The sequence below is a fragment of the Dreissena polymorpha genome, chromosome 7, assembly GCF_020536995.1.
Source record: "Dreissena polymorpha isolate Duluth1 chromosome 7, UMN_Dpol_1.0, whole genome shotgun sequence".
Lineage (NCBI taxonomy): Eukaryota > Metazoa > Mollusca > Bivalvia > Myida > Dreissenidae > Dreissena > Dreissena polymorpha.
This window is the reverse complement of record NC_068361.1, coordinates 7475484-7502346: the sequence shown is the minus strand read 5'-3', so window position 1 is coordinate 7502346 and position 26863 is coordinate 7475484. Positions and strand designations below refer to the sequence as shown.

General features: G+C 33.7%; 2 protein-coding genes across 2 annotated transcripts in view; both read left to right on the top strand.

The window, feature by feature from the left end:
* Positions 1–26863, top strand: part of LOC127838358 (uncharacterized) — a 372916-nt gene that overhangs the window by 123109 nt on the left and 222944 nt on the right. The gene's annotated exons all lie outside the window — the stretch shown is intronic.
* LOC127838197 (fibroleukin-like) lies at positions 13641–25512 on the top strand. Its single transcript, XM_052365789.1, has 2 exons — positions 13641–14058; positions 25382–25512. The coding sequence occupies exons 1-2, from the start codon at positions 13641–13643 to the stop codon at positions 25510–25512; spliced, it is 549 nt and encodes a 182-aa protein (XP_052221749.1).

Sequence of the window (26863 nt, the reverse complement as noted above, 5' to 3'; positions counted from 1 at the left end):
TTTCGTGATTTAATCAAAAACTATATTTTTCCCAGGTATAACGCCTACGCCAACAGGTAGATCGCATTCTTCTCCATATACATGTCAAATTTCAGCAAAATTTAACGACCAGTTTTCAAGCGCCACAAATCGCGACTATATGCGCCAGCTTAACGAAACTTAGCCCCCTTTATCATTCGTTCGAATGAACGTCATCAATGATGACGTCCAATACATCACTCATTCCATACAATAAAAAATAAAATTCACACTCTCAAGAAGAATACCACAACCTGATAAGAAAGCTTATAGACTTGAATTGTTTCTTCAAAGATACATGTATGTGTCGGGTTTGAAAGGTACCTTAAATTACTAGACTTGCGACACCTTAAGGGTTTCGCGGGATGGAATGAGTGGAGAGATGAAATCAAATTGAAAATCGATTATTTCTAAAAAAAAATGGTACGAAAAAATATGCGGGTAGGAAAAAAAAACAAATTTGGGTACGAAAACAAATTTGAGTACGCTAAAAAGGGTACAAACAAAATAAGGGAACGAAAAAACTATTTTGGTACGAAAAAAATGGGTACAAATAAAAAATAAGGTACGAAAAAATTTGTGTACGAAAAAAAAATGAGTACGAACAAATGGGTACGAAGAAATTTGGGTATGAAGAAATTTGTGTACGAAAAAATTGGGTACAAAAAAATGTGGGTACGAAAAAAAAATTGGTTATGAAAAAAAATTAGGGTACGAAAAACTATTTGGGTACGAAAAAAAGGTTCAAATAAAAATTTGGGTACAAAAAAAATTGGGAACAAAACGAATTTGGGTACGAAAATAATTTGAGTACGAACAAATGGGTTCAAAGAAATTTGGGTTCGAACAAATTTGTGTAAAAAAAAATTGGGTACGAAAAAAAATTTGGTTATGAAAACCTATAGGGAACGAAAAAATTAGGGTACAAAAAACTATTTGGGTACGAAAAAAAAGGGTACATATATAAATTTGGGTACAAAAAAAAATTGGGTACGAAACAAATTTGTGCACCGACGGACAGACGAAGCGGCGACTATATGCTCCCCCTAAAAAATTTGGGGGGGGAGCATAATAAACAAGTTATGGCAATTTAAAGGTGGTACGCAAACTTAATAATAGATTTATCAATTATATGCTTATTCTAAGTGAAAACAAGGGACAAAATTGTCACAAAACCAGGTTTTTATTGTGAAAAAAAAATCTGATAAAGGGAGAAAACTCAAACTGAACTTTTGAAATGACCAAAAAAAATTAACCCCCTTTGAAAGTTTTTTTTTTTTTTTAATCTATTTTTAGTCGTGGCGGCCTTGACATTGGAGATATTGACGTGATTCTTTCGTGGGACACACCGTCCCATGATGGTGAACAAATGTGCCAAATGATTTTAAAATCTCACAATGAATGACATAGTTATGGCCAGGACAAGCTCATTTATGGCCATTTTTGACCTTTGAACTCAAAGTGTGACCTTGACCTTGGAGATATCAACGTAATTATTTCGCGCGACACACCCTCCAATGATGGTGAACAAATGTGCCAAATGATTTTAAAATCTGACGATGAACGACATAGTTATGGCTCGGACAAGCTCATTTATGGCCATTTTTGACCTTTGAACTCAAAGTGTGACCTTGACCTTGGAGATATCGACGTAATTATTTCGCGCGACACACCGTCCAATGATGGTGAACAAATGTGCCAAATGATTTTAAAATCTGACAATGAACGACATAGTTATGGCCCGGACAAGCTTATTCCGCCAGCCCGCCAGCCAGCCCGCCCGCATTCGCCAATCTAATAACCAGTTTTTTCCTTCCGAAAACCTGGTTAAAAAGGCCATAATTGTTACAAAATGCTTGATACAGTTATCTGCTCTTGTTTATACATTGGGGTCATGTTGGTTAATAAGCAAAATACATGGTGTATGAACGCAATATGTCAAGGGACATGCATATTATTCTAAGTGAAAAAGGGCCTAATTCTGTTAAAATGCTTGATACAGTAAATGAGTTGTCTGCTCTTGTTTATAGATTGGGTTTATGTCGGTAATGAAGTATGCAAAATATAAAAGCAATATGTCAATGGACATAGGAAATATATTTGAGGTGGTACGCAAACATTCCAATGCGCAAGCCGACGCCGGGTTGAGTAGGATAGCTCAACTATATATATTTCATATATAACAGTCAAGCTAAAATGTAAATATACCATAAACAACAGGCTAACCTCAATCACAACTTTAATGCAATGCTTATAACAATAGAGATACAATGATATGCCAGGGATTGAAACTAACTGTTTACTATTGTGGGCAACCATCTTTAGTATTTTGGTTGCCCAGATAAAGAATAACGAGCCCAGAAATATGAACATGTGAATATTATACATTCTTTTAATAAAATAATAGATAATTAAATACATTTGCTGACAACACATGTTCAATGCATGATGTTTTATTATGAGCCTGAATTGAATCATGTCCTATTCCTAAATAATGAATGTTATTTAACTAGTATTGATCCATGGTGATCAATTGTTTTTCAATTTTTATTGCAGTGAATTGTTTTAAGCTTTAAAAAAAAGAAGTTTACCAACTTTTGAAATTGAGTTGCCCAGGCCAAAATCTACTTGCCCCGGGTTCACGGTAAACCACTTATTTCCATCCCTGTATGCTCTTCATTTTCTGTTCTTCCATCGCATTCTCAAAATTAAATTTAAAGCCGATATTTTTTAATAACATTAGTATGAATTACTAACCATTATCACCCAAAAAACAATTTTACAAAGCTGTAATCCCGTCGTAGAGATTTAGTTTACTATTATCAGTGTTCTCTTTAAATACCGGCTGCTAGCGATCTTGCCGGTTACATTAACTCTTGATGCCGGCTACTTTTCCCAAATATATCAAGTAAATGTCACAAATGCTTTGGTTTTACTGCATAGTTACCGGCCATATAACTGGCTACTCAAATTTTTCTGGAAAACACTGAACTATGCATGACAAACACACAAAAATTAAATACATCTTAGATTCATTGTAAAAAATAAATTGACACTTCCAGCTTGTCGTCACTAAAATCCAAAGATTCAAATAATTTTCCACGAGATACGTCAACAATTGCGTAATCAAATGAATGAAAAATAAAAGTAAAGAAATAGAGGATATTTGTTGGATTCGATGGAATATCGATTTTATTTCACGAGTGATCATATAAAATAATATTTTCACGAGTGGCACAGCCACGAGTGAAAATATGTATTTTTTATTATCACGAGTGAATTAAAATCGATATTCCATCGAATCCGACAAATTTTCTTTTTATTTTATGCTTTTTCACCGTTTATTTACATTGTAAAAGAGTTTAACTGGATAATGTCGCTGGATTTATAACGTCATTTCGTTGAAAAAAATGACGTCATTTCACAGTAAAACAGTGAAAAATATCGTTATTTTTCACTGTTATTTGTCACTGTTTAAAACAGTGAAATACCAGTTTTATTTCACTGATATTTCTCTATAAACCACCGGAAAGCATAAAATAAAGCCGGATTTTACATAAATTTCAGGTTGAAACACAACAAGGTAAAGGTAGTCGGTGAGATATAATAATAATACAGTTAGTAAGGCTCGTACCCTGGGTACGGTAAATATACTAAAACATACCCGGGAATTTTAACACTAAATCGGTTGTTGTCGGCTATTTTGTAAAAATTAATTATGTTTACATTTATGTCAATTTTCTGTTAAATGGCATTTATACAATGTATTATCAAAACTCATTTTTACAATCATTAATGTGATTCAATTTAAAATCTTAAATTGTTTAAAGTCGCGTCATTGTATGACGTTGTCAAGTATATTTTCCGCGATGTCGAATGTTCACTTTTTACCATCATAGATTTTTTTAAAGAAACATTTTTTGGTTTGCGAGGTCCGTTAAATGGGGAACACCATATTTGGTATTTATATTATGTTTTAACAAATAATTCATGCTGTGTAATAAATATTGTATAAGATATTTCGATATTTATTGAAAATGTTTCAAATTGTTATTTATGAAACCTTTTATTCTAATGAGTGTATGCTATCATATTATACTTCGAATAGCAGATCTGTTGTACTATAATCGTATTATTCATTCTTTATTGTTAATTTCATTTATTGTAGAGAATCGTCAATGTTACATCTAGTCGCCAATCCTTGTCGTTAGTGTTAGTTTTCAATGCTTGTTAGCATTGCCGTCAATGTTAGTCGTCAATCCTTATCGTCATTATACATGAAGGAAATAAAAGCAGAAACAGAGACGTATTCTTGATTACTTGATTATTCCTATGGCGTCCTCTCAACACTCATACTAAAAAGCATGTTGATGCAGATTTTTTTTAAAGAGAAGTTTCTTTAAGGTAAACAATATTGTTTTACTTTAATCGCTAGCATGTTTAACGACATCGGATTTTTGGCAGATATACAACTCGGATACAATCTAATATTTGCGGGTATGTTTAAGTTTCTTTACCGTACCCGGGCTACATGTAAGTAAAGTTAAGAGTACCCGGGGTACATGTACCGGTAAGTAGTACCCGAGCCGAGAATGTCAATTGAAGGTGTAAGAGATGCATTGAACCATAAGATTAAAAAGGGTAATTAACCACGGGCTTATTAAAATTAAAACGATGACATTACATTGTACCAGCTGTTTATTGTTGTATACTGTAGTGTAAGCTTGAAATATTTTAAATAATGTAAACAACTTACCTTGTATAAAGTTGGCACATTGTTGTCAGGTGTAGAAACTATTATACTTATTTCTGTTAAGTTGCACTGGCTGAACCAAAAGAATTATGTAGTCGTTTCTAAATAATCACGAAACAATCTACTAATGCATATATGCTTGCCAGTTGCTGAGTTTGTGCATTTCCATTCATTATACTATCGGCCTTGGCAAACAGCGTAGACTCAGATTAGACGCCGCATGATGTCTGCTATTTGGTACGCAGAAGATTTGCATATCCACGGGTGTTTTATGTCAAATGTTATGGTTTTTCAATAGATCGTATACTTATCTACAAAACAGCGAATTAGCGTTCACTTGACATCATTTTTAATTATGTTATTTTGTGAATACTTTCTCGCGATCTTTTCGCCTTTGGTCGACGCCGTCTGCTATTTCAAACGATGAAGATTTCCATATCCACTGGCGTTTTTTTATGTCAAATGTTAGTGTTTTCCAATGGATCGTATACTTATCTACAAAACAGATAAGTAGCGTTCACTTTACATCGTTTGAGATGATGTTTTTTTGTAAATACTTTCTAAGCGTTCATTCTGACGAAGTCGACCATTTTGACGGGTGTGAAGAAATACCGAGTTTCCCGTAATTACCAAAATCCCCAGAAATCCACGAGATCCCACGAAATCCCCATTAATATTGATTGTGTATTGAAAAACTGCGTATTTTAATATAGATCGTTGCGAAATACACTGAAATCACTAATGAAACATTGTTTTATCAAAGTTTGATTTCGGGGATTTCGGTAGGGTTTCGGTATATCCACATACCGCATTTTGTAATTCCGGTTATGTAAAACTTGCGAAACTTTTTCGTGATTTAATCAAAAACTATATTTTTCCCAGGTATAACGCCTACGCCAACAGGTAGATCGCATTCTTCTTCATGAACATGTGAAATTTCAGCAAAAGTTGCCGACCAGTTTTCAAGCGCCTCAAATCGCGGCTATATGCACCAACTTAATGAAACTTAGCCCCCTTTATCATTCGTTCGAATGAACGTCATCAATGATGACGTCCAATACATCACTCATTCCATACTGTTTAATATAACATCCGATAATCGCTTTGTCAACAAGACAAGTGCAGTTGAAAAGGACCATAACCTTAGGTAACAATATAAGATAACAGTATTTGTCTACCCTAAAGACAATAAAATCAAACCTTACTCAAAATAGACATTGTCCGAATGATACAAATACATATACGAACTAACAATACAAAATTATCAATAGTACAAACACGAACTATTATACAAGCACAAAAAGCAAGTCGTAAACATGGCCTCTCTTTTTGATTATGTTAATGGATGCTTAAATGAAACATGTATAAGCCAACCGATCTTTGTTTCAAGAGACAAACGAATTATACCAGCATATCTGAAGGTATTTTGGATGATTTTGCCTCGGGTACAGGACGTGTTTGGGACGGAGAAGTAATCGATTTGAGTCTTGGTGGCATTGACCTTCGAAAAGACGAACGTGAGTAGATAAGCGATGCTCATGAGGCTACGCATTGAAGCGAGTGTAGTTGCAAAATGTGATTTTGGGCCGTGGTACAGTGATATTCAGCCGGTACTGTATTTGTAGTACTCAATGTTGTTCGTATGTTGATTATAAATACAGCAACTATAAAATCCGCATCACCATATTTAAGCAGAAGATGCATGTAACGCAGGAGGAAGGAAGTCAACACTGCAATAATAACATGCATCCATTTTAAAAGCCCCAAAACGCGCAAATAAGGGAGCGTCCAGATATGTGTCACTAAAACTCTTGCTGATCAGCATTTCTTCATTTTGTAAAATTCTGAGTACAGATAAAAAGCAAGAAAGGGCATTTAATTTTTATCATTTGGAAAACACGGCCCATCCTGTTTAATTGTATCAATGTCGTTTAAACATATTGGAAATTCTTGTGCCAACTATTTCTTTATTCGTGAACATTGTTTATCAATACTCGAGTACCATTTTCCGACGTGCTGACTTACTTTCATTTTCACCACAAAGCAAGGTCAGTATTTAAATGTGTTTACTGACGTGACGTCATTTCGATTTCATATCACCAAAATAAATGGCAGGCACTTGGTCAGTAAACGAATGTAAACTCAATGAAAACGTACTTAATTTTGTCTATCATAGGTTATTGCTATTTGCAATGCTCTCAATGAAAACAATTTAAGACAAATAAAATGTTGTAAACTATTAATAAAAGTAGCCTCTTGACTAATGGAATAACTGAATTTTGTTATAAATCTTATTTTCGTACCACTTCATTCAAGCATTCATAAATATAGTAAATTTCATGATCACAACTTTCATATAGTGTTTAATACTTCTGAAGTACTGCTTATGTCGTATTTTCAATGTCTTAAATGTTATAAAAATCGAAACATTCGTCATAAGTTTACAAAAGCAGAGGTCTAGGAACTGCGATAGGCACAACACATTTTAATTGAGCAACACTGGCGAATACGGTCTGGTGTCTGTTGGATAATGGAGGGAGTCAAAAGATAATGTTTACGTTGTATTATCGATTTTAGTGTGATACATAGAGAATAACAGGTTACTGTCTCATCGTTTTGTAATATATCATGCGAGGCTTAGAATAACATTACAGCGAGGCTTGCCGAGCCTTTATTTTATTCGTGCCGAGCCTGATATATTACAAAACGATGGGACAGTAACCTGTTTTTCTGTTTATCATACCACATTTTCCTAAAAATCTGCAAAACAATCCATTTTTTAATATTTGAAATGTACGCTAATTTTGCTGATCCGGCTTTTACACGTTGACATACATGGAGCAACGGCGTTCGAAAAGACGACACGAATAATCGCTTATTTTAAACATCGTTTAGAAAAAAATAGGTTGTTTGCACTACGAATGGATGAGTACATCAGCTTTAATTATAAATGTCTTGTATTGGAGATCAGGAATGGACTGCAGCGACAAATTTAATCGAAGAACTCACTTCACCAAATAGTTTTGAGACGCCATTTTGGAAATGTGTATTGAAATTGGCATTTTGATGATGGTGTTAATATTGTCACAAACGTGTTAAATCGTTTGTTTAAAAAGTTGAGGATTAGCATACAGTTATCATTTGTCTTGACTTTCTGTGCAACACTTGCGAGTGCAATGACTATATCGATATTTAAGATTTATTTTCCCATTGATGGCGTCATTTAACTTCTGTAGTGCGGGCTGTGGTGATTTTTACAAAATCAAGTTTTTTTTTATTTATAACTTTAAACTAGAATACAATATGTACGTTCTAGGTATCAAATTGTTTGTTTTGTTGAACCTGATTCATGTTGATAGATTTTTTTGACTGTAATGCAAATCCCACGTAACTCCAACAATTGACTGATATAAGAACTTCAAGTTGACCATGATATAAAAAATATATCAGGCAACGTTTTATCAGGCAGATATCAATGCGGTGGTATAATAAATGTATCGCTAATAACTATACAGATTCTTTTTTACGGCTTACAATATTATGTATTAACAGACAATAACAAAACAACAAAGTGTTTCGCGGTAGGAAACTCCATTGGACGTAAATGTAGAATATTAATTATAGATAGTAAAATCTTGTTTAAATAATGCCAGCGAGATATTTAACAAAACGGAACCATTCATGAATAGACAAATATGTTTGGCTTTCTGAGTGAGTTTGTTATTTTGAAAGTAGAATATGAGCACAGAATAGCAATATATTCTCCTCATAAAAATTGCATAGACGTTGCGAAAAAAAATGATTTTAGCCCTAGATTTATATCGCCTTCTGTTTTTCATATAATTTATAGATTTAAATTATCTTAAACATCTTTTTTTAATGCTTATATTCGTTTTGACGTATTTCAGTTATATATTGAATGGGTATAAATAAATACAGACACACCTCATCAGAAATACGTCAATGAACTACAAAATCAACCGTTTTAATAATATTGGCCTTCTTAATTAAATGCATGTCTTGAAAACAAATATAAAACAAATGTACATTGATATAGGTAAGTATATCTTATTCTAAAACTTCTGAATCGTGGAGTGTTCAATTGTATTATCGGAAAAATATAGTTTTAATTAAATATCGTTTCTCGCATTGCCAATCAAATTACAACGACTTGACGATATTTACATAACGTAAATCATTTTGAAATTAATATGGTACAATATCTTTTTCTGGTCTTTTGAAGACAGGTATGCCTTCATCGACCATGGCTAACAAAAAAACGATTTTACAACCAATTTAAGTGCAATAACCCATTTATAAGATTGAAAGCCCCATGTCATGTACATGCTCATACTTGAAAATACGAACTTATCTTTGATATAACAGTATTTTATTTATCATGTATCTATCAATATCTTAAATGCAATTACGTTATTTCAGGTTCGTTTACTTTCAGTGTCAATATTCAAGTGTTAGCTGGAACAGTACCGAATAACAATTATTTTATTCAAACATTGTTCTGTAAGCGTCTTTACGGCATGTATTGCACTTTATTTTCACTTAAATAATTTTGGTCAACTTGTCTAACATCTGTTTTACCGACGGGTATATAATCAACGGGCTTGAGAGGGAATGGGTTCAATGGCAAATGATAACACTAGACCTTTGATTAACACTATTCCATAAGACATTATATTATCATCATATCTTTAACGGAGGAAATTAAACGCATAATAATGTTTGAAATAACTAGACACGTTATATTAAATTGAAATAATAAAATCAGAATACGCTTGCGCTTTGTATCCAACCGCTTATTATACTAAAATCCATTTGTTTAGTTTGTTAAAAATGTTATACAGACAGGTTAAAAAACGAGCTTGAACGGGAAGGGATAGAATTGCAATTGATAGCACTATACTTTTAATAAACACTATGCAATCCTAATTTATAATCATCATATCTGTATCTTTGAGATAGAAAGTAAACTGATAATTATGTCTTAAATTACCATACACGAGTTTACCGGATCACAGGACATCCTCCCTCCCCAGATGACAACAACACTAATGTATTGTATAAGAGATACTTATGTATTCTTTATATATTAAATTGAAATAATAAAATCAGAATAGTATAGTATAAATTTTCATAAAATGATCACAATCAATAACACGTGTAAATGCAAAGTTTTGAGGTCATGGTGTGAGCATATGTAGTTCACCCGATCCAAAATCGCGTACATTTAAAACTCATGTTATCATAAAATATAATTATTAACTATCAAGAAACATTTATTGTTGTGTTTGATGTTTATGTTTTCCATATATTATGTGACAAAGACGTAGTATGATCGAAATGGATGTACATACCTTTAATAATCTTATATTTTTACTTTTTTATCCAAACTTTATTGCATCGATGATTGCGGCCATCCCAAATATATAAGTGTCATGTTTTTAACAATCCTAGTGAATGTATTAAGGTTTGTTTGAGTGTTCGACCGCATGCAGACTATACGTCTATGTATTGATAAATGTGAGAAAAAGTTTTATCTTGTTTGTCTTGTTAAAACAACAACACTGTATCGCTGAAAACACCCCCCCATATGGTTTAAGTTTGGAACTTTTTTACATTTAGCCGTTTGCGTGAATGCATTCAATACAACACTTGACAATCATAAACAACCCGAAGACAATAATGGTATTTATTCTTAAAAAACAAAAACATGTATTTGAACAGACTTTTTCTCAAGAATAATATGGACACAGAATGTCACCGCAACGCAACAATTCACCTAAGCAAACAAATACCCAATGAAGGTTAAAAGCTAGTGTGAAGCCATCATTTAATTAACAATGCATAACAAAAGAAACAAGAAATACCTAAACCATTCGTGTATCATATCGTGCTAAATTTAGTCATCAATGAAATTATCAGACAACAACTACAGCTCACAACGAGCATTTCAATGCGCCTATATCTGTGAAAAGGGTGTTTAATGCATGTGCGTAAAGTGTCTATGGAGGCTATTCGTTGCCAAAAATCCAGCCTTGTCAACGTGACAATTTATGCTTAGATCGCCCCGAATAGATTTGTTTAAATATAAAATGCTTGTAATCGGTCTTTTGATTATCTCAGTTTTATAAGGTCAATTTCTACTTTCAACTTTGAAGTTGACATCTTTCTTTAAACTGCAATTCGCTTGTTTAACTTTCAAACCTAAATTCGCCACATGTATCAAATGTACGTACGAGGCACGCCTTACACAGTACACCTTACCGTTCGTGAAATGAAACTGAATCAGCTATCACTCTCAGGTTGACAACTTTACACTTGACTTTAATAAACATAGGCGATAAACATTTGCAACTTCCATATATGGCAATTTGTACGGAAATAGCCGAGGATAAAGAAAAGGAGCCAGCATTCATGACATGAAAGTAACGAAGGTAACTCTGAATTATTGATGGTGCACGGCAATAACTATAGTGGTCGCACACTAATGTGACAAAAACCAGGTATATGTTTATTTATCAGATTAGGGGTAGCGGGAAAAATCGCTTTACATATGCATGCTCGGCCACTTTTGTTGTTATCTCCCGTATCTTGAATAAAAGTTTAAAATTAAATGTACGGTGTCGATCTATTATAAGACCCAACATTGCATTGTCCCTGCCTGATTAGCTTGTGTGGACTGCACAGGCTTATCTGGGACGACACTTTACGCAAATACATTATGCCCAGTTTTCTCAGAACGCGACTCAATAATTCACTTTTATTCACTCTTGTGGTAATAAAATTGTTGTAATTGAGTGAATTGTTTACTTCGTACATACCCAAGCAGGTCGTTTGTTACAAGGGTTTGCAGAAATAGCATGCATTGACTGACATGAATCAGTTAAAATGGGTTCAGTGAAGAATAAACTACATTTGAAGCATTTGGACGAGCTTTTAAAATTCAGATTGTTTAAAAGTGTCTGTGAAGCTGCAATTTCCATTAACGTTCAATTAAACCGAACATGTTTAAGAAGTTCTTTTTTAAGCGAATAATTGAGTTCACTAAGACAGTTTCGTTAACCAAAATTATAACACATGTTTAAAGCAAATTTGGATTAAAGATACAAATGCTTATGTACTAATATCTATTCAAACCGTGTTTAATTATAACATTCATATATGTTAAAACATGTAGATTAAAACGTGCTATGGAGTTAAAACACTGTTTAAAGCTAACTGCAAGTATCAAATATAGAATGCCTTTTTTAAACATCATGTCATATAAATGTATTAAAATCGATAGATTATTGGCCATGCAGAACACGGTGCGAAACAGTCTTTAAATAAATACATTACTCTCCTGGGGGCCGTTTCATAAACGATCGTACGACAATTTTAATCAACTAGATAATTTTGTAATCTTAATAAGTAGACGAACTAGTTCGCCATGCTCGTCAAATATATACGGCGCTTGAGATGCCAATGACATTAATTAAGTACTGAAAAATTATAATCATATGATATGGAAATAAGCAATCATTTATCTTCGAGAAATGCATCGTATCGTATATGTGTACTACAATGTTTATTGAAACGGTCCCCTGCACTTGTTAAAATGCACCGCGGACCATTGTTTTAAATAATGATATTTTTCAAACCTCTGTGTTAGACAGTCTTGATATTCTACACTTGTCTACACATCGGATCTTCAAACTTCGTATTGCAGATTCTCAAGTCGACTTCACATCGATACGCTACTTTAAGCATGTTCAAAGTTTACCTGTATATAGCAGAGCATGCGCAACGCCGTAATTCTAAGATATTGGAGCACATGATTTCATTCGTTAATAGTTTACTCAAAGCCCGTTTCTTCAACATTATGTTGCTATGCAACAGATTGTGCAATACAGAGATAACAACACGCGTATGAGCTGATCGTCTTGGTTTCCATCGCAAATATTTGCCAGGTGGTAGAGTGTTGAATATATTCAAACCGTGCGCTTCTTGTGCTTTGTTGAATTTATATCTGTACCAATACTGTGTTTTATACGTGCGGTTAAAAAACCCCATAATGTTGCCTCTGATAAACAAAATGTTATTGTACATGCTTATTTTAGTTTGTATTGAAACAGTTTCTTCAAACATTGTGAGTGAATCATCGACATCGAGAATTCTGCGAAGATTGGATAAACTTGAGGACGATGTATCTATGATTCAAAATGATATTATTGAAGACTTGAGAGGCGAACTGAGTAATTTACGAAAGGATCTGAAAGAAGAAATAAAATTAAGAAGGGAGGACATTTCAACGCTTTCTAACATATTAACGGAATCTTCGAGACAGGTTGTTATACACAAAAATATGGAAGATTCGAAAAGTCAACATTGGTCATGTGATTGTGGAGCTATTTTGAGTAAATATGACAGTGTAGTGAAAGCGTTTAAGAGAGAAAAATCAGAGAACATCATGTTTCGAAAGGCATTTAACGAAATGAGAAAACAGCATGACGACTTTGATTCTAGATTAAATAGTGCGGAAAGAAATTTACGTTCAGAAATAGACACCATAAAAAATGAAACAATTGCGGGCATTAACGCTACACAGAAACGTGTTAACGATATTCAAAAAGACATGAACGCTTTTTTCGGGCTATTTCATTTAAATGAATCATTGACAAATCGTTCATTGAATGCATTACAGAACATATCCCTAATAACATCGAATACTGCAAATCTTTCAACGTCGAATGAAATCTTGAAGAACGTAAGTGATGATATCATTCGGCGTCAAAGTAAATACATTAGTTCTTGTGACGGTGTGGCGGTGAGTGGAGAATACGTTATAAATCACACGTCGTACCAATATGGTATGAAGGTTTATTGTGATGTGGACTCCAAGAACAAGGGTTGGTTAGTTATTCAGAGGAGAATGAACGGGTCAGAAGATTTCAATCGCAGTTGGGCCGATTACAAAGCTGGCTTCGGTAATGTAAAAGGCGACTTCTGGTTGGGCAATGAGTTTATCTACCAGCTGACTAAGGAAAAACCTAGGGAGCTGAGGATTGATATTGAGGCGTTCGATGGACTAAAGAGATATGCATTGTATTCTGCATTCAGTATTTTATCTGAGTCTCGGAAGTATAATCTCTATGTGGCCGGATACAATGGTGACGCAGGAGACAGTTTAGAACGTGATCATAATAATCATAATAATCAGCCGTTTTCAACTTTCGATGTCGATAATGACCGATCGTCGACAACATGCTGTGCTTGCAAATACGAAGGAGGTTGGTGGTATAGGTCATGTCTCAACGTAAATCTAAACGGCAAATACTTTAAAGAAAGTGAGACAGTTCCGTACAAGCAAGGAATTCATTGGTACACATTCACTGGGTCTACGACATCTTTGAAATATGTGCAAATGAGCATTAACTAAAATGCACTTTTATTTTTGAAGATACTTTGATACAGGTTATCGGAGCAACCATTAAAAAGTACATTTATCATTCGTGTCTCGACTACGCAAACGATGTAACTTAACTTAAAAAATAAAATGTATTTTCAAAATTCCACTTGGAATATAATGTGCTGTTACACAATCGACAAAAGTTTCTAATCAAAATTTAACAAACATATACAGAATATAACCTACACCGCTGATATATGGTACAAAAAAAGTCGTGCACAATCGTTATTTTGCCATTTATACGTAAATCATGCTTCTTCAATTAATCTATTCAGTTCCTATTAGTTATCGTATGATCAATTTTTAAGCACGCTTAGACAGACAAACGAAAATAAACCCTCAAATTTGATAACACAAAACTGACTTCTTTGGAAAAAACCCCCCAGATTTATCAGAAGTGGTCAGACAACTCAATTGTTGAAATCTGTGGACAGGTTTCATAATATATACATTTGCTGATGTCGTGTTTTGTAAAATCAATACTCGTAATGTAACAGTAACTGATAAATCGCATATTGCGCATCGTATAAATTATATACTTGTGACAGGCAAAACAACGTGTAAAGTGCAAAAGAAGAAAGATTGTATATGATCAATGTTAAAATTTTTAAGCGTTAGTGGTGATGTTGTTTTTGAAAGCCTCATACATACAACCTTTAGTATATTGGCAAAAAACGATCAATTTGACAAGTCTTTAACACACATAACGGTTATAATGTACTTGCTCCGTAGATCACCTAAAAACGATTTATACCGCATAAATATTGAATGCATGTCCGTAAATTAAGACGAATTTGTTATTTTTGAAAAAAAAATAAAGTTATGTATGTATATCTGTTTGCCAACATTTGAAAATAAGAACTTGTGACTTTATAATACACTTTACGTGTGTACAATTAATGAAACACGCACGGATTTGTTAAACACTTTTACAGACTATGTGGCGACCAACGAATTCAAAGTCATATCATTGAAGAAATACTAAAAATTATTACAACCAACTGTGTTTATCTCTTGCAAAAAGGAGTAAAGAAGAAAAAATCAATTAAATATATTGTTTACATAAATCAAATGCACGATATGACCAATTACCAGCTGACTGAAAGCGAGCTGTCATCTCCACGCTGCGTTCTTCCGGAACATGAGTCCGTTAATGTGAATGCTTTAAATGTTCCACTGGACAGTGCTTAAAGATTGGGCAACCCAACCACATGCACATTGTGAAAGCGATGTTGTCTTGTACAAAAATATTTACATGTATTTAGCATTAACCTCATTAAGAGGAGATGTGGATGTTTCATGATAATTTGTTCAAAACACAGTGTATATATTACAGAGGATTTCCTATGTAGTGTATTATTATAGTGTTTCTGTATATGCGCATTATTCTTGTTCTGTATTGAGTAATTTAAATGTTCTTAACGTATGATTTGTATAAAACACATGTTAATATGTATACGTAGACAAAATAAAATACGCCGCAAAAGCTCAGTGTATATAATATTGCTGATTTAAATATGTAAGTAGACCTGTATATAAATATTTAAAACTTATACTTTTTCTTTATGACAGAGAATTCATATTTATTTTTACAAATCAATAGCGCATTAAGATTTAATGTTGATACGTAAAAATAAATGTCTACTGATCTAGGTGCTTATACTGTTTGCATATTTGCAACAACCATGTACCTGGCTTATGAAATTCAGCTTTCATTCGAAGCCATTTTCTTGAAAGTATCTTTCTCGTAACTATGAATCATATAAACATTCAATTACAATGTGTTATTCTGTTTCGAATCTAAACACATTTCGTTCAAGAAAAAATATGACAATTTTAGAAGTTGCTGGCTATCAAATGTCAAGTTTGATAGGGTGTGTTTACACGGTGTATTGTTGGGATTAAGAAAACTTGTTATATTAACTGAGACAAAATTTGTGTGGACTAGTCTTTTTTTAGTCAAGAGATGATAAAACGTTTCAACGTTGTCGTTCGCGCCAGCTATCCATGCTCAACTACTTGTTTTACTGGACATACACGCATGTGGCAAACGTCGCGAACGTTCTTTTGTCATACTCATAGAGCCACTATATCATCAGACAAAGTAAAATTGAAGAGTATTCGTACTGTTTCTATGAAATGGCTGTATTATTCGAATGAAAATCAAATCAAATACAATATTGAAAACAATTGAAAATTAAGTATCCGCATCGAACAATTGTAAAGCCTCATGCAGAGTGAATAATCCAAAACAACTATGGTACTGGAAATAGCTCCCATACCTCTTTTTGCCTGCAATGAAAGTTTTTTCCAAGGTAGTTTTAGGGTGAAATATATTACCTTTATTTTGGCGATATTGCCCTGCCAATCATTGTGTCAATCAATTTTCATAACACGTCATAACTTGTGTACAGTCGTGACGTCTTTTATTTAAAGAGTCTAAAAGGAGAAAAAAAACTTTAACATTGATTTTCCTGTTTGTGTGAAATGTAACATTGGATCGTTGTGAGACCTAGTGGTAATATGTGATAATGTTCTCACGATGAAGGTACAGGATACATTCTATCGCTATAAACATTTTATATTTGATGGTAAAGTGTGCGTGTAATGCATAGCCACTACGTTGCATCTCTTAAATGAAAACTTGAACCGGATTTGAAATTACATTCGCTCAAACAATAGCTAAAAGTATCGCCAAAGAACATGCTTTACGACAGATCAAACCCTAAGCTTATACAAATAATTAACTTAAAATAAACCGTAAGTCGTCGTTGTGCATATTTGATATAATGTATTTTCATGAAACTATATATATATATATACGCTTTGACTTTTACTTTTCTGCATGCGTATGCATTTGTCGCGTTGATTTTCTGTATTTGACGATTAACTTTATATGCTAAACGTTTGAATAAACGTTCTTTATCCTTTCGGAATATAAATTATACCGAATATTGTGTTTACGGGATTGTTTTTCAAGTCAAGCAGCGTGTGTTCTTTTATACTACGTTAAACATAAAATATTACATTATTGACGTACTAGTATTAATAAAACTAGTATGATTGTGATGTCATACACACACTATTATTTGTAACATGCGCTTTTGTCTGCAGGGGACTGAGGACAAATACAGACACCTATACGAGATTATATGAACCACCTTCTGGTAAAACAGGGCCCAATGCATGGGCGTAAAGTGTCGTCCAAGAAAAGCCTTTCCAGTCTACAAAGGCTAATCGAGGACGACACTTTCAGCCTAAACTGGATTGAAAAGACACTTCTTGTTAACTACGAATACCATTGAAGCGTAAAGTGTCGTCCCTTAATAGCCTGCAAAATGCACAGGCTAATCAGGGACGACATTTAACGCATAACGCCCCGTTTGCCCAGATCGATGCTCTGCCAAACGAACATAACACACGACGGGAAAATAATTATAAATCCGATATGGTAGACCTTTTCAATGTAATTGTCTAAACAAGAGGACTGTTAGGATCATCAAAAGCTCACCTGTGAAATTGTTGCTTACTTGTATAAATCTAGAGACTAATAGTTTAGAACTACTTTGGACGACAGGGGAATAATTTGAACACATCAGGGGGGGCTAATAGAGTCTATAACAAAATATTTCAAACCACCATACGCGTCTACGCAAACCATAACAAATCTCTGGGCAACAATGCAGAGAAGGGGCGGAAAGTTATTTTGCAATAAGTTTATAATGAAAAATGTACCATGTGGCGTTGTCAACTTTGACCAAATTGGCATAATTTTAACAAAATTTATAGAGGACTTCCATGTGATGATTCATACCTATTTTGAATGGATTCAATTCGATTTAGCGACAAGAATATATTCTCTACATGAATCAATGTACAACTGGTGACCACTTACTCCAGTGGCATACTTTGATTTGTTACGCACGTTTACAAAAGTGTTATTTGAAATAAAATAAGATATGTGGATGGAAGAACAGACATTCGGAGTGCATATCATTGTGATTGTGTTTTTATTAGCATTATATTAAATGTGCTTTTGAGGTAAGCGTGTTGTTTACTTAATTGTGATGCTGTATAGCTCATGTTAAAGCTCAAATAATGTCAACAATCTAGTGTACAGTTTTAGTTGCTCAATTTTAGCAATTACCGTTGGATACGACTGAATCGTATAGCCTTTTTGTTTAGTTGACGTCGCGCGAACCGATTCTTTTCAGATATGAAAAATCGGCCCGACAGAAACGAATAATGGCCTTATCGCGACGTCATTTTGTTACTATTGTCGAGTAACGATATGTAATATATATTGTATATGTGACCTCTTTGCCTTGCAGGTACATATAACGGATGGTTAGTTATAACAAACACAAACTTGTGTTGACCCCGTAATCTAATTACTCAATGAACCGGAACGATCTTCACAATTTACCTTGAGGACCGCCGAATATATTTATGTGTAAAGTTCTGTCAACTGGGTTTAAGATGAGATGTCGTTTGAAGAAAAAAATCGACGGAAACAAACACGCACGCAGACACACAAATGCGGACGACGACAGCCAAAGTATTCCATTGGCTCAGTATGAACAAGTTTATGCAGGGTAGCTTAAACAGGTAACGTTTTTTTTTCATATAAAATATCTTTTTTGTAAAACATGGCATTACATTCCAAATGTTCTCAACCACGATTGCATAGAAATCTAGCATACTACAATACAACTCTGTTTAAATAATACGTTTTATAATATATGGATACTATTTTATAAGAGAACCTAACATTCGACAAAACTGTGTTGATGTTCTTACATAAAATATTTTATTAGGGAGTATGAATATACATTTAAGTAATCTTTCAGTTTTATAACAAATAATTGAAAACAAACCACAGATAAATCATACTCAATACTGCAGAATCATTCGTTTGCGTGAAATTGAGTTGATAAGAAAGATCTTTCATGAACATGATATCTCTATTCGGTACGTTTAGATCACATTTGAGGTCTACAGATGTAACTTAAAGACTGTTAAACGGTTTTTACTATAAATGCTTAATTATCACAAAGCGTGCATAGTGTTCCATTTTTAATCGCTTAATGACTTGGTCTCGTTGTTGATACTTGGTTTGTAAATGATTGCAAAATAATCCCATATTGTCCACATTTAGGCTTTATGCAAATTCAACAAAACCTGACATAATGCGCATAGCGAAATGAAAATGGCAAGCTGGAATCAAATACATGTTGGGGAGGTAATGTTGTCGCAGGGAAGTAAACCATCGGTGCCATGCTTTCCAAGACCGATATTTAAACCATTGGACAGTTTTGAAAGAAATGAACATAAGTTTAAGAAAACCTTCACTTAGTAGTCATAATAGTAGTCATATGTTTAGTCAACGCATACCTAATTTTGATATGAACTTATCCCTGTGCACACAGTAAATATGTTTGTAAAGTTATATGAACTTATGTCAAATGAACATCCACTCAATAGCAATTATATTGCTACTTTTCAATAAAAACGAAGCCACTTTGATTATGTTTTTCTCGTACACATTAGTTACAACGGAAGTTTGATTATTCCCTTCAAATAAGTGTTTGCCTTTTAAACGTGAGCGTTTAGTTCTAATAACATAAACTTATAGGGATAGGTTACGTACATGAATTAATCAAATATGAACCACTTGATTATAAATACTGCTAAATGATACATATTAAGACATACCGTACACAGTATACATATTTTCCATGTTAACCTTTAGTCGGAAAACCAGACGGATCGTTATGACTTTAGTTACTGACCATTTGGCATTTTATTTTTATGACGAAATACATTTAAAATACAAATAACCGTTAACATGATTGAAACATGAATTTGTTTCCGGTAAAGTCAGAAAAAACATACCTGTTAATAAACATATGGCTACATTGCTATCAAATATTTCACTTGCACAACGCCCGACGTTGCTGCTCGGTGAGATATTGCAAGTCAGGCCGGTCTGGCACTGAGTGCCAGCAAATCCGCCGCACAGTTCACCTTCCTGTGCGACACCACTGTCCAGTGCAAGACCACCCATTAAACCTATCAAGTCAAGAAATTTAAATAATGAATTCGCTATAATAAATGGTGTTTTTTAGAGCCAATCTTTGAGACTCATTGTCGACCTATCGACTACTTGGGCGAGAGAGCAAGGCACATTGCGAAAGAGCGAACAAAGATGTGAAACACGATATTACGCTATATTGCGATATCTCCATTGCAATATAGCGATTTAACATATTAATCTCTTGACACCGCATTGTATGCAGGTGTTCTCGCCCAAGCATTTTTAGATCGATTATGGGAGAATACATATCGATAACACGAAACAAATATTCATACCTCGCATCTGTTTTTTTTGCCAACTTTCATCGTGATCTCGCGATCTCGCATCTAATGCTTGCACCTTTGCATTATAATCTCGCTTCCTTACTAGAAACCTTTGCATTTCAAACAAGAAAACACCAAAACACTTCGCGATGACGCGATATTTCGATGTGACGTCGAGAAATAACCATGCACAATTATGAGAAAATGATTCGAGACAGCGAAACAACGATGCTGCATAACTCTATAAATATCGCGAATCCGAATCTCATACAAATTATCTCATTAACGGACCGAGGTCATGTAGGCGAGATCACAGTATCAAGTTCGCAATCTCGCCTTCCTGTTTCATATGCTTAGACGAATTAGTTCGGTAAACAATGTTTTTTAGAAAATATATGTGTGCTATGTACATACTTCAAATCACATTGTTTTACCGTCATTTACGTAATTTAAAGTTATATATGAAAATAATTTAAATCTGTGAACAAGCATATATACTTTAAAAAAGAAAGTAATTATTTGTTATCAACGCACGATGTGTACTATGTTTATATATCATACCAACAAGGCTTTCCAGCTTTGGGTAAACACCATTTGTATTTCCGTTGCAAACAATTAAAGTGTTTACATCACAGACAATTTTCATTAATTCCAATTCAAGAATGTAGGCTCATGATTGAAACTTTAAAATTACAGTACGGGAATAACAATGGATAAAATCACATGTAAGGACCAGACGGAAGCCTTAATTATTGCTTACCGACTAGACAACTAACCAATGCTTCACAATATATAGAGATACCAATTATAGAGTTTATTACAAATATTACAGCAACATTCCAAATAACAGTATACATTTGCAACATACATAACTGCATTTATTTTCATTATTTTCGCTCTGTTAAATGCATATTAAATACAAAATCATGTTTTTATCTCAGCTGACATTGAGTCTTTACTGTAATATTCAGTCGTAATGTAATAAACTCTTATATATTACTCAAATAATCTCACAATGTGACTGTGCTATCTTAAATACCCATAATGCGGATTAATGCAGCCATTGCGCATAGAAACTAAATATGTTGTGTAAGGTTAATACAGAGATAATATGATGTGTCTGCGCAATGCTACTGGTAGTCGAGATTGCGAAAATAATAGCATGTTCCACGTTCTCGATCTACTTGTATGCTCGTGCGACATCACGAAATCACGATGCAATATCGCGACGTCGAACTGTGCTATCGTGCCTAAACATCGTGTGTTCATGTTATCGCTATTGTAATTAAAACGTCATGCGTTTGAAATCACGATGGGAGTTTCCGAGATTTGAATGCGAAGGTGCAGGAATAAGATATGATATTGCGAAGTCACGATAACGAAGGGCAATCACTCTCATTGTGGAAGAAGTTATTATGGCTGTTGTGCATTACACTTCCCCAAATGAGGTCTTTCTACCAATAAAGTTTCAAATTAAAATTCAAGAGCTATGCTGCGAAAACAGGCATAGAGTAAAACCAATTCCAAAATACCAGTTATAGTTTTGAGACCTGGTCCGGCAAAGAAATGCGACGGACACCCACACAGGCGGATGTCTGGGAGCATAATAAAAAACCAAGCAGATGGCATCAAGGTTTAGCTGTTCATGTAGCTTTATAATGCCTATATTCATATTTTTTTTTCTCAGGATATAGTCTACCTGCCGTCATGCACTCAACAGTTTACTACAGGTGAGCTGTTGTAAATGTTTCTTTGACCACATATTTTTCATTAATATTAGTTTTGACGCGAAACGCATCCCACAAAATCTATTTTAAAATCTTGAGTATTTTGTTATGTTAGTGATTATCATCGGTTACTACAAAAGTAAAAATTGCCAATGCAAAACAATTCATTGTGAAAGCTTAACGATTGACTTTACGATCATAGCTTACAATATCACGCATTTTTACATATTGCAGCTTTACGAAATTTAACGAACATAAATACATTTAAAAGTTTCAATCTAAATATCGAACATAAAATTAAATAAAATTAAATAAATCGTACAAACACGTCACTGTTTATTAAAATGTCTTAGCTACTAAACATGTTTCGGCCATAGCCTTCATCAGTAGTACATTCATATAAACAAATGCTAAGGAAGTGACGTCAACGTCATACAATAACGTAACGTCGTTTGGCGGAAAAATATATATAGTACATAATATTACATAATACAAATATGGATCAGTGATGATACAACAGTCTATTAGTAATAATATAATTTATATAAAAAAAACATAGTAATAGACAAACATCAAATGTATATGTAAATAATGTTTATGTTCTATATCTCATAAAGCAGTTTATTATTTAGACCGTTAGGAATCAAAGTTTTTAATTTATGTATCCAATATGTTTCTTTGCATAAACGGTCTTTATTATTTTGAACAACATCAATAGGTACAAAGGAGAAATCTGATAAAGTGCAATCATTGTCAGTGGATCCTAAATGTGTAGCAACATGTGAAGTAGGATTTATTGAACAATTTATTATATCAAATCTATGGCTATTCATTCTGCGGGAAACATTCTGATTAGTTTGTCCGACGTATTGTTTATTACAATTTTTACATGTAATAAGATATATAACATTGCGCGAAGTACAATCAACATCATAGCGTAAATCATACAATAAACCAGTAACACTACTATTGAAACTTGAACATATGTGTATATTATTGCAATGTGTACATCTTGGTCGGTTACATTGACCCGATAAATGAATATCAGTATTGTTATAAGACACTGAACATCTTATGAGGCTGTTACGTATATTCTTAGGTCTTTTATGGGCCAAAATAGGTTTAAATGAATGTAAAGACTTAACACTTTCCTTGTCTAATAATATGAACAAATCCCAGTATTTGTGTAAAATTTTAGCAATATTAGGAAGTGATGTTTTGAAACTTACAGTAAATGGTATTATTGAATCAGTATTTCTTTGAGTAACACATAATGCACTTTCCTGTGTCATATTTTTCACTTGAAAAAATCCAATTTCAATAACATTTGTTGGATAATTTCTACTTAAAAATACTTAAATAAACTAGATAAGGACTGATTGAATACATCATCATCGGAAATAATACGTCTGTAGCGCTTTGCCTGACTGTATGGAATACTCCGCTTACAGGACATGTGGTGAGATGACGTAAAATCTAAATATAAGTGCATATTAGTGGGTTTACAAAAAATACTTGTAACCACAGTGTCTTGTTCACTTTTTGACATAGATACATCAAGAAAAGATACACACTGTTGAGATATATGAGAGGTAAATTTTATGGTGGGGTGGAAGTTATTTAAATAATTAATAGAAGTGTTTAAATCTTCTAAAGAGCCTTTCCATATCATAAAAAATTCATCCAAAACATCTAAGCCAAGTATATGGTTTAATAGAGGTATTTTTAGGAAAATCTTCCTCAAATTTACCCATAAAAAGGAAAGTATAAGACGGTGCCATAGGACTTCCCATAGCAGTACCCATAGTTCGTAAATAAGTATCATTATTGAAATCAAAACAGTTATTTTAAAGAACAACTTGCAAACGTTTGCTAACATCATCAATATTTACATGGTTATTTATAGTTTTTTTCTTAAAAAATATGTACAAACATATATTCCCTCACTATGGGGAATGTTAGTGTATAAAGAGGATACACCTAAGGTTACAAAGTAGCAATCTTTTTTCAATTTAATATGTTTTATCTTGTTTATAAAGTCTGTTGTATCTTTAACATACGATGGTAAATGCTGCAGAGCTGGATTTAAGATATAGTCCAAGTACTTAGCAATATTTTCTGTGTTGGAACTGCATGCAGATACGATGGGCCGACCAGGATATCCAAGTGGAAGACTGACATCAAATGGCTTGTGTGTCTTTGGCAGAATGTAGAATTGAGGATTACGGATATTAGTTGGAAATAAGTCAAACTGCTTATTTATATCGGGGTTGTTGTTCATTATTTCTTCAAAACATTTTTGGATGTTTTCGTTCGCTTTTTTCAGAGTTTGTTATACAGATTGATACAACTTTTTAATTGATGTTTTATGTATACTTTAAAATAACTGAAAATTAAAGAGTTGAGAGATATAGAGCGCATAGGGTATTTGTTTGTTTTGGTAGATTATCGATTTTATATCATGAGTGATCATAGAAAATAATATGTTAAGTGGAGCACAACGGAAAAAAATCTATAATCTATTTAAATCGACCCATTTGTATGCCCTCCTTTGATCGGACCTTCCGTCCGTCTGTCTGTCTGTCTGTCTGTCTTTCCGTCACACTTTGCATTTAGGTTTCGCAAAATACTCATAACTTCTATGTCGCTTCAGATAGTAACTTGATGTTTTGGCATGCATATGTATCTCATGGAGCTACATATTTTGAGTGATGAAAGGTCAAGGTCATCCTTCAAGGTCAAATGTCAAATATATGGCTTCCAAGCGGCGCAGAAGGGGGCATTGTCTTTCTGACAAACACATCTGTTGTTTTTATTTAGTGCTGTTTCCACCATTAATTTACATTTAAAGAGCGGTCACTCAGCGAATTTCACTAAAATAATGCCATCATGACGTCCAAAACAACGTCGTCTCACTGTAAAACGGTTCAATAATTTTTTTACCATTATTTTTCACTGTTTAAAACAGAGAGTTATCGTGTTTACATCACAGATTTTTCCCTATGAACCCCGGAAAAGCAATAGAAACATACCTTTCATACTGTTGCTTGTTGCCAGACATCTCTGATGAGCAATCGTCCTCCTCTAAGAAAGGCACAGATGATGACGTCGATGATGACATCACGGAGGTTCTGCCCATTGATCGCGAGGAGAGTGACGATGATGACGCACTTCCTGTGTTCCTATGAACAGACTGGGCGATCTTGGAAGGTGGGAGGAGCACACTAAGGTATGTTAGGAAAGCTTAAAAGTTTACCATTGAACCATGTTCTTGGAAAAATTGGCGTAATGCATGTGCGTAAAGTTACGATACCGATCAGCCTTTGTAGTCTGTACGGGCTAAACAAGGACAACACTTTCCATCAATACTGGATTTATGCTCAGAAAATAATTTCTTCATACAAAAAAAATTAAAAGTCAAATGTGTTGTTCCTGATAAGCCTGTCCAAACTACACAGGCTGATCTGGGACGACACTTTACGCACATGCATTAAGCCCAGTTTTGTCAGATCGAAAGGAGGATCAAATACACACATTGCCTTCAATAGTTTGTTGGAACCAGGAGAAAAATGACCACAGGGTTGAAATGTTGTTGTCTTTTAAATTAATTAAATTGGCTTGTGTATGAGCACCTAAATTACCAGAATTGTGATTTTGCATATAAGGTCAAAATTTTTGTTAAAGTTGAACTGGTATTAATGAAACATAATTACTTTGTAATTACTTACAATACCATATGTTTTTTTAATTATTCTATGTTTAGCCCTTTTAGCCCTTTTTAGTGAAAGTATTGAATACTTTTTCATTGTTCATTATACAAAGTTTGTGGGGTATACCTAGTATAATCACCTATTTAGTCGCTTGGTTGGTGGGTCAGTTTGTCTGTCACACTGCATATGCTATCTTAGTTTTCAACTAATTATTATGATAATTTATAGATAAGGTGTTAATAAGTAAGCAAAAGACGTTATGTTAAGTTTTGCGAGATTATCTTTAAAAAAGTGATGTGCCTTTGAACTTACGTCTTGCACCTCAACATAATATAAACAAAATAACATAGTATTTTGTTTATACTATGTTGAAGTGCAAGACATTATTTTTGTGTCTGTCACATATTTCTTGCATAGTATTATTGAAAGTAAGAAATTGATTTTTATTTTAAAGAATTGGTGATTAATGAAAAGTAGCGACCGACACAATTTTGAGAATAATTTTACAAATGCTGTTCAGTTTATAATCACTTAACATTAGCCATTGCTGGGATTAATGCACATGTATAAAGTGCTGTGCCAGAAGCCAGCGCAGTCCCCACAGGCTAATCAGGGATGACACTTTCCTGCTTAACTAGATTTGTGCTTTGAAGAGTCTTCCTTTGAACAAAAATGCAACAAATGCGGAAAGTGTCGTCCATGATTAACATGTGTGGATTGCACAGGCTTATCTGTAATGACACTTTATCCTTATGCATTAAATCTTGTTTTCCCAGAGTTAATTTACTAATCTTTCACAGGGCATTGGCTGCCGTCTGCTGCACACATA

What these genes read in the sequence shown, in the direction of transcription:
- LOC127838197 (XM_052365789.1), top strand. Translation starts at nt 13,641, where the DNA reads ATGAAGGTTTATTGTGATGTGGACTCCAAGAACAAGGGTTGGTTAGTT. An exon ending in TGCTTGCAAATACGAAGGAG is followed by an intron (nt 14,059 to 25,381) that starts GTTGGTGGTATA and finishes GCTTGTTGCCAG; the next exon opens with ACATCTCTGATGAGCAATCG.